The sequence below is a fragment of the Kryptolebias marmoratus genome, linkage group LG5 (genome assembly GCF_001649575.2).
Source record: "Kryptolebias marmoratus isolate JLee-2015 linkage group LG5, ASM164957v2, whole genome shotgun sequence".
NCBI classification, from domain to species: Eukaryota; Metazoa; Chordata; class Actinopteri; order Cyprinodontiformes; family Rivulidae; genus Kryptolebias; species Kryptolebias marmoratus.
Genome location: NC_051434.1, coordinates 22860245 through 22870529, shown reverse-complemented (window position 1 = coordinate 22870529; position 10285 = coordinate 22860245). Strand labels below are relative to the sequence as shown.

The 10285-nt window shown below is 39.8% G+C and overlaps 1 protein-coding gene across 1 annotated transcript in view; it reads right to left on the bottom strand.

The window, feature by feature from the left end:
- Positions 1-9663, bottom strand: part of oprd1a (opioid receptor, delta 1a) — a 30237-nt gene extending 20574 nt beyond the window's left edge. The window contains exon 1 of the mRNA XM_017439277.3: positions 9292-9663. Within this exon, the coding sequence (XP_017294766.2) occupies positions 9292-9533 (242 nt within the window). The 5' untranslated portion in view covers positions 9534-9663. The remainder of the gene's footprint in view (positions 1-9291) is intronic.
- Positions 9664-10285: the final 622 nt, after the last annotated feature.

Here is a 10285-nt window from a genome sequence, read left to right as displayed (position 1 = left end):
TCCCCTTTTGAACTCTGGTATGTCACCCATAATGTTGTGTGCATTGCAATATTTTGAGCCAAACTGTGCTCTTACCCTGCTAATTGAACCTTCACACTCTGCTCTTACTAGTGCAATGTGCAGTTAATGAAGATTGGCCACCAGGCTGGTCCAATTTAGCCATGAAACCTCCAACACTAACATGACAGGTGTTTCAGTTTCATTGTCTAACCCCTGTATGTATCCACACACTAAAATAGAAGTCGGTACATTGCTTATTTATTTATTTATCCATTCCACAAGGTGAACGAGACAAAAACAAGTTAGACAGCTTGTGCTGATTCTAGCTAGATTCTACTTTATATTGTTTGCAGTCACCTTATGTCAATTAACCCCTATCTTAGTCAGTTTGTCAATTGTCAATTTTAATTTCCTAAACCAATATAGGGATGAATTGTTAATTAACTTTCAAAACTATAAAAATTAACTTTTAAAAATCAGTGTAAAAATTGTAAACAAATTGTAATTGTTATTTTATGTCTAAAAAATTATTTCTTTTATATTTTTGACTTAATTTGTTATGATTATTTAAGTAAAATAAGACTATTTCTATACATTTTGGACTGATGTCACAGCATACAACAGGCACAAGACTAACAATTTCACATATAAATAGTCCGGAGTGATACACACAGGTCTTTATAGGACGGCGACTAAAAATCTTGCTTTGTGCCATGAGTGGCCTTTACATTACCGTATTTTTCTGCATTATAGGGTGCACTGGATTATAAGGCGCACTGTCAATGAATGGTCCATTTTTGAATTTTTGTCATATATAAGGCGCACCGGACAATGAGGTGCATCCTCGTGCATGTGCACCTCCCAATTTTTGTAACTTCGCGCGGACCGCGCCCGCTGTGCTCCATTCAAAATGGACAATTTCACTGTTCTAGCAGAGCGGTCATTATCAGACAGTATTTTCATGGACCGGCCTTTAAAGGTGTGGCAGATAAATACAACAAAATAAAATGATACGACCAGCATGAAAACGGGTATTTTTAAAACATAATAAACGTAAATTCAACGTGTCCTCACAGCTTTGTTAGCTGCGTCCTGGTGTTGTGTTATCAACATGAATAACTCCTTCTCCTCCCCCTGATGTTCTCTGTTTAAACATGCCCTTCAAAATAAGATACACCACAAATATAAAGTGCACAAAGAATCAAACTCACCATAACACAAAATCAGTGGAGCCCTGTGCCTGTTTCTCAGTAACCAGACGGTCCCATCTAGGGCTTCCAGAGACATTTGTGTTTTACTCATTCTGCTGCTTGTGGGTTTGTTTTTAGCGGTAACGTATCACGTGACATAGATGAGCGTTTTGAAACGCATCAAGAGTGAGTCAGAGACGGATGGAGTGGAGAGAATCAGGTCATTTTTCAAAATAACATTCAGACTCCAAAAATAAAAAAAAGGAAATACTCTAAGTTAATTATTCTTTCTGTGCTACCCAGTACCAAATGACCCAAGGACCGGTACCGGCCCATGGCCCGGCGTTGGCAACCTCTGCTCTAGCAGAGCTGGTTTGCGTGTATCACCATGTACAGGTGCTGGTCATAAAATTAGAATATCATGAAAAAGTAGATTGATTTCAGTAATTCCATTTAAAAAGTGAAACTTGTATATTATATTCATACATTACATACAAACTCATATATTTCAAATGTTTATTTCGTTTAATNCTTGCCATGCTAGGCTTTTATTGGCAGATTTATTTTCTGCTTTCAATAAGATGCAGATAGGTAAATTAAAGTCGTATAGAAGACGGTTCAGTAAAATGCCTGATTTGTTTTAATCATGGCTGTTGAACTTTTTTAACTGTTAGGAAACATTTTCACATTTTCACCCCAGGGGTGTGTCCTTTCACCCCTTCTTTTTATTGTCCACAGACAGCTGCAGGTCTTTTACAGAAGGTAGTTACCTGGTCAAATTTTATAACCAGAGTCAGATCATGTTAGGGCCCGACCTGCTTTAGTGAACTTGTGCAGTGACCGTTTCCTTGATCAATAATGTTTTTAAGACAAAAGAGCTTGTTGTGGATTTTAGGAGAAATGAGAGGAACCCAGCCTCTATCCATGGAAAAGATGTGGAAATTGTGAACTCATACAAATTTTTGAGAACTGTGTTTGATTACAAATTAGTTTTGTGAACACTAACTATATTGCCAAGCGAGGTCAACAGAAAATTCACTTACTGAGAAAGCTAAACTCTTTTAACATCTGTAAGTTGTGTAACGCGTGGCTGAGCTAAGCTCTTTGCTTATCTGTTAACCTTTTCTTTAGGGAGCAGAGTTTAACTCTCAGAAAGCCCTTCAGGAGACTCTTCAAAAGTCTGAGAGGACCAAAAACCTGATTAATGCCAGAGCTACTGAAGGTAATGTGTACACACACAAAGCTGATCTCATTTAACTCATTTCATCCCTTCCTGCTCCCCCAGTCACCCCAATGATCTTAGTCTATAACTGGCAGGAAGTGCAGCAGGCGATTCCTTCAGTGAGTGCTTGGTCTTAAACCTTTTTTATTTGTTTGTTTGGTGTACTGCAGTACTCAACAGGGAACGTCCTCAAACTTCTTTGTCTAAACTCTTTTTTTCATATTGTTTTTTATTTGAAGTTTAAATCCGATTGATGTCCATCACATTATGTTTTCACAGCCTTGTTTACTTCATTTTCCACTCTTCCTCTCTGTGTGCCTGCAGTAGTGAATGTCTCTCGCTCTCAGCTGCTCTTCAACTCCCTGGTCAGCGTCAGTGTGCAGGAGGATCTGCTCATCAGCCAGGTGCTGCAGGACAGGCTGCTGCTGGCCCCGCCACCACCTCCACCCCGCTGCCAGGACACCAAGGCAGCAGAGGGCCCCTCCCTCCTCTTCTTCATGACATCTGACCTGTTCAGACAGAAGCCCCTCTCACAAGAGGAGGAGCCAGGCACCTTGAAACCTTTACTGATGCTACGCCCTGCCTTCTCCACCTTTGACCTGTACAGGCAACAGAGATGCTGGGAGGCCACCCCCTGACGCACACATACACTCACACCGTTGCTACTGGACAGATTTAACACTGTTTGAGTTTAGTTATTAATGTACCTGAGTTTTTTTTCTGTTTAATTTTAGTTTGTTAATAAACCTTTTTTAAGTGTTGTTGAGTCTTGTATCTAATAAAATGCTCTTGTAAATACAGACTAATAAAAAGTGCAAATAAAATGGTCTCAAACCTTATTTTTTCTGTTTGCTAATGTTGGCCAAAGCAAACATTTTGAATTTGATTGATTTCAAAATTTATTTACTTTGACCTACATGTGAGGATAACTTTACCATACCCTCCAGGATTTTGCGATGTTGCGATCGCAACTATAAATGCAAAATCAAGCAAACCCTGTGTAATCGCAACTTTTTGCTACTTTAACCCAATATTTATTGTTTCTAAAGTGATTTGCCACCGTTTCTGCAGTCTAGTGTCTTCTTTGTGGGTTTGTGATGTGTGGAATACAAAATAACCCCAAATGACTCATGAAGAAGACATGTTACGTCACATCCTGTTAACATCAGCATGCAGGAGCAGCGACTGAAGTGAAAATGTGCGCTGATGCTTCACATTTGCCCACAAAGATTTCAGCAAACCAGTTTCCTCCCCAGCTGCAGCTGTTTTGCACGTCCTGCAGTGTAATCATGGAACATAAACGCATCGACAAACACTTTGTGTCTGCAAAACATGTAAGGAGAGCTGCAGACCAGGGACAATCCAGAAATGGTCATGAATGTCAGTTTAGAAGCTGTCAAAGTTCTCAAATAAAGCACCTTTTGAGAATGGCAATGTTTGGTTGTAATTATCTTCCATAACTAGTAAGTATTTTTGGTTTATATATTAAAAGTTATGTTTTTTTATTGATTTTAGTAAAAAAAAATTGCAACTTTTCATCGCAACTTGTAGGAACATGCCCCGCGAAATCAGACATTTTAGCCCACAACAATCACAAAAAATGCCCGTGAAATCCTGGAGGGACTGATATATAAGGCGCACTGTCATTTTTTGAGAAAATTGAAGGCTTTTAGGTGCGCCTCATAGTCCGGAAAATTTGGTATTTCTCTAGTTAAGCGGTTTGGACAGTGTGTGAGAGTGCCTTTTTGCGTCTTTTGTACCACAAATACCTATCTAACTTTGGCATGCAAGCCAGTGGGCTACAGGCATTCTTGCAAAGAACACTGTTTTCAGTGGGTTTCCCTGACCTGGTTAGTTTTGTCCCATTGTGATCTCTGCATTGTGCTTTCATGGTTTTCTGGAGTTCCTGCTTTGAGTTAACCAATTTTTTTCTGTTCATCTAATTCATTTGGTTCTGCCTTTGGTTTCCGTCATGCAGTCTCTTTACATGCACACTGGACTGAGATGGGATGGAAGCCACTTGATAATAAATTAGATGGAGTCTGAGTTTAGTTCTCATCTCAAAGGTGGAGGAGAAGAAAGCGAGCAGATAAGAGGGGGTTTGTACTGTAGACACATTCTGAATAACAGAGCAGACTTTCCCCAGAGATGTCAGTGTGAACAATCAGACTGAGGGCTCTCCACACTGCAGTAGCCTAATGCCCAATCCACACTAACGTGACCATCCATGCATATGCCACTATAAATAGGGTTTGTGTGCATTTTTGTGTTTTTAACCCAACATCTCAGTGGAGTCCAAACTGCAATATTCACAGGTTTTTGCTTATTTATATGCAGCCTGGAAAAAACAACTTACACACAGATGTTTTAAAATGAGCTTTTAATGTGAATCTGTTTAAATCAGTGGTACCATTTCTGTCAAAACAACTGAGTCATTTAGCAAGAAATCTGTTTTAGCTGCTCATTGGTGAAGCTTCTGACAAAATTTTACTGAGACAATGAACCATGCATACTATATACCTGATTTCAAATTATAACAATTTTTTACATTTTTTCTTTGTGTGACAATTTTCTCTGTGATTTAATTTTCATATGCACTGGAAATAACTATTAATACAGTACAAGTTTTATTATTTTAGTAATGGCATTTTTATTGCTCCTCACACTTATAGTTTAATAATCTGGTCAGTTTTGAAGTGATGTTCTGTTTAATAGAAATGAATAATTAGTATCTTATCAGCTGTGACAACAGAAAAAGGCAGAAGTCTTCTACCAGGCTAGGCCAAACAAGGGCCTGTTTTAAATTGTTTTTTAGGCTTATAAAACATCCATCCATCCATTTTCTTTACCCTCTTTTCCTTTCCAGGTTGTGAGGAGCTGGTGTCTATCTCCAGCACTCACTGTGCGAGAGGCGGGGGACACCCTGGTCAGGTTGTGAGTCCATCACAGGGACACACAACCATTCACACTCTCACCTAGAGACAGTTTAAAGTTACCAATTAACCTAACATGATAAATGGATTGTGCTTATATATCACCCTTCTAACTAACCAGGCTACTCGAAATACTTTACCTTATTTACCCATCCACACAACACTCTACTACATCTTTACACATCTATTCTAAATAAACCAGTCTATAGAGACTAACCAGTGCTTTAGATCAAATTCATACACCAATAAGGCACATCGGAGGCAATGAGAGGTTCAGTGTCTTGCCCAGGGACACTCTGACATATGACTGCTGCCAGGAATTGAACCTTCAACTCTTTCATTGGAGGATGCCTGCTCTAACCACTGAGTCACAGCATGGTTGAGCCTAACATGCATGTTTTTGATCTGTGGGAGAAAACCTGAGTACTTGGAGTAAACCCATACATGCAAGGATAACATGCAAACTCCACACAGAAAGGCCGGGAGGCAAACCTGCAACCTTCTTGCTGGGAGGCAGCAGCTATGACCACTTCACCACCATGCAGCCCCCCAAAGAAAGACTTGGGTAGGTTGAACTGTTATATTCCATCACCAGTGATCATAAGTTTTAAACTTGTTTCTCCTATTCAAACATGTAAGATTCTGATGTTATGATCTCAGACCCTCTAAAGATTTTGGGTGGGACATAAATCTCCCCGTGCTGTCAGTTATTCTGTTAGCTGAACCTCCTCTCCTGGGTTCAAGTCTAAAGTAAAAATAAATCCTTTTCAAAATACAAATATAGCAATAAATATTTATGATTCAAAACCTCTATGTATTTGCATTTTGGTGCCTCTCTGAGCCTAAATAAAGTTATTTATGTTATTCAGCTTATAAGCACTCATTTTCGCTTCCCATCAATTCAATTCAATTCAAAAGCAGGAGAGTGTGGAGTTCCAAGCTTTTAAACTGCATGATATGCTCTGTTATGTAATCTAGATTCACATGCAGATTAATCTCACTCCTCTCCCAGTGCACAGTTGTTAGGGTCTTTGTTTGGCTGATTTACAAAAGACATGCTTTGGTCAACTAAAGGTTTTTTAAACTGTTTAATTGTTATTAGATTATTGTAGTTTACTGTTGAGTTCATTTCTGTTCTCTGTGTTCAGAGCAGAATAAACGCAAATGAAATAAAAAATAACGTAGTTATTAGGGTCCCCCACCATGCCAAACCTGTAAACCTTTAGGGGAAACAGAATCAGTTTCACATTAGAAAAACAAATAAATCAGACATGGGCACCATGGCAGAACAGTGGTTAAAGCTGTCGCCTCCCAGCCTTTGTGTGGAGATAGCATATTTTCCCTACAGGATTCCTCCTACAGACATTGGAAAGTCTATTTTTTCCTAGGTGTGAGTGAGAGCATGAATGGTTGTTTGTCTCTATGTGTCTCTGTGATGGACTTGTGACCTGTCCAGGTTGGCCCCCTCCACTCGCACAGTGACAGCTGTAAAAAGGGTCCAGTTCCCCAAAACTCAGGATTAAACAGCTGAGCTTTAAGAGCCTGATCAATCCGTGGATGGTTCGTTCTTTGGTTTTTTTCGTTTCAAAATAAAATTGCAAAAACAAAACAAGCATGTGTTTTTTTGTTTTTCCGTTTTTAAAACGAAATTAGAAAACGGCAATTGCAAAATTAAAAAAGGGGTACATTTTGTGTTTTTTTTTTTTAACTGCAATGGTTAAACCAAAGACAAGCTTTTATTTTGTTGTTAATTCAACGGGACCTTATGGCGGAACCGGAAATGAAGACCTGAACTCCCGGCACATAACTTTTTCAGTTAACAGTAGGTGGTGAAGTAGGTGTGAAAAAAATAGTTGATGCCCCAGATTGTCACTGTATAATTTGAACACTGGTTTTTATCACAGGGTGTAAACTATACAGAGAAAGTCCTGAAGTCTCATAATTACTCCAGCATTTTCCCTGTTAGAATGTTATGTTGGCCATTTTTACTACACATCTAGATTACAAAAATGACCTTCAGTCCATTGATTTGCATCAAAAACACATTAATCTTTATTCAAATTACTCTAACTCTAATAGTTACTAAGTTAAAACTTGATGTGTCAGTAGCTGAGAGTCATTAACAACACGTACTCTGAGTGTGACAACTCACACATACGGTCATTTTTAAGGTTGGACCAAAATGGCTAGAGCCCCATGATTTCTCTGTCAGGATCTGGGTATTTCAGTTTTTGATGTTTCCTTTTTTTGTTTGTTTAGTTTATTTCCTGTGTTTAATATTACATGTTTTTGTGTGGTTTTGCTCCCTGTGCCATTATTCACTCTCCTTCCGTTCATCTTCTCAGTAGTTTTCCAGTCAGCCTGCCACGCCCACTTCACCTGTTCCCCATTACCTGTCACTCACCATCAGCCCTTCATATTCAGTCACTTCCGTCTCATCCTCACTGATTCATTGCTGGTCTTCACTACACTCAGGTCTGTTTGTTGCGTTTGTGTTGTTTTTGCTGCCACACTCTTTGTAAATAGATGACTTGTTTTTTATGGGCCCCTGGGTTCCTTTCCATACGTGTAATTCTCATCGTAAGATGACTGTAGTGTAAAACTCTGACATCCCTTTAAGGAATGGTAGACCTTTAGTTTATTTATGAGCTGGTTCCTTCCAGATGTTCCCCTAAGATAAACATATTCTGCCCATTGTGACTCCCTGCCTCCCACCCCCACCACTCCAGCCTCCTTCCACTGCTGCTTTCTTTGTTAAGAGACCTTAAAGGAGGAGCAGAGTTTTATGAATTCCTAATTGCATTAGAAAAATCTATGATGTTTCTTTTTTCCTGTGTGGTTTTGCTTTCTTTACATTAAAATCAGCCCAACAGCCATTTTGACTGTTTGTCAAATGAGGCGTTTGTGCTCATTCTCTGATGAAATAAAATGTGTTCAGAGCTGCAGAGCTGTACTTTTAAACCAAAGATGGTGTTAGGCTGGGGCAAGGAAGGGGATGTGCAGCAAATTGCATCTCTTAATGAATAGTTATTTTAAAATATTAATGGAATACATTAAAAATTGTTGTAAAGTGAATTTAATTTTCCTTTAGGATTAATAAAGTATTTTTGAATTGAATTGAATTGAGTTCTTTAAAGGTTGTAATTTTAGTTGATTTTTGCTTTCACTGCAGGAAATCTAGAGTACAAGCAAAATCATGTCATAGAGTAAAAACAAAATAGAAAATTAAAGGCTTAGAATTTCTGGAAGGAATGACTATCGCCTGCCGCCTTTCATTAGGCTCAGATCATTTTATGATTAGAAGTAACAGTTATAAATATTTTGGTAAAATCTTGTAAATGAAGTTATGTGCAATTCTACGCAAGATGTGTTTGGAATGATTCCCTAATAATAATAATAAAATTATATTTAACTGAGCTAGAGCCATTTTTCTGTTTGATAAAGTCACTTAACTGTGGCAGACATTTTAAATTTGGTTGACCTAAAAAGTTAATGAGTTGTAGACATACACCCAATGATTATTTCATGAAAATATCATTAAAATCCGTCCAGTGGTTCATGAGATATTTTGCTAACAGACAGAAACGAGAACACACGCACACAGTCACGGACAAAGTTGCCACTTCTTTTGGCGGAGGGTGATAATTAAGGATTAAATTATAGGTAAAACTAACAGGCTTTTATTTCCTTTACTTGCAGAAAACAATCAGCTCGATCAGGCTGCTAATAAACTGAAAATATGATGTCTGTTTATTACTGTGACTGAGGGGAGACAATATCATATCACATCAAGATTGGCAATAGAATCAAAACGTGCGTAAAAGCAACAATAAAGAGACTTTGTAGTGTTGTCTGTGTTAAAAGTGGCCCCTGGGTGTCCCCTGAGGGTCCCCTGGGGGTCCCCTGGGGGTCCCCTGGGGGCCCCCTGGCCCTCCCGTGTGTTTACCTGACCACCCCGTACATGACCAGCACGTTGCCCAGCAGTCCCACCACACAGATGACGGAGTAGAGCGCCGTGATGGACACCGCCATGATCATCCCTCCCGCGCCCCTCTGAGGAGCCCGCTGCAGGGTGAAGTTCTCCAGTACCTCCGGCTCCTCCTCCGGGAAGGTGACGTTAAAGGGGATGACAGTGTACAGGTCTGACAGGGACATCTGAGACCCGGGGACCGTGATCGGCTCCATCATGGAGCTGAAAACTTGCTGCTGAAGCGCACGGACGAAAACGCAGGAAATGAAAAGAATACAAACGAGGAGCAGAAGTGTTCAACAGCAGAAACAGTCTGCTTTAATCCACGAGGAAAATGTGACCCGAACGGGTTCCGGTCAGCTCTGTGTGCGCGCTCGAACCGAGTGCGCACCTTTTATCCTCCCCTCAGCTCTTCAACAGCAGCGTCTGTCCGTGCGTCAGCGTCAAACTGCGCATGTGGTGGTCGGAGTCAGAGGGAAGGCAGAAGGCAGAGCCGTGAGAGATCTGAAGGAAGCTGATTTACCTGATCCTGTTAGATGAGGAACTACTAATGCAACAAAAGTAAGAAACACTTCTAAAATGTCATCTTCCTTCAGGTTTACCTGGAACAACGAATATGAGCTTAGATCAGGTCTTGGAGGGATGGATGGATGGATGGAGGGATGGATGGATGGATGGATGGAGGAATGGATGGATGGATGGATGATGAAAAGATTAATGGATAAGTTGATGGATGAGTGGAGGTTTGGATGATTTAATGTTTGGATGGATGGATGGATGGATTTGTACACATTTGAAAATAAGTATTAAAGACGGAGCTAACATCTCTTCTGTTGTGTTTGCAAATTGTATCAAATAAATGTATTTTATCACGAGAGCTGTTATCAGTGAGCCTTTAGAGCATATGGGACTGACTCTCAGCTCCTACCACAACAAATCTTAGCTCATAAGAGGCTACTATCACATTTTG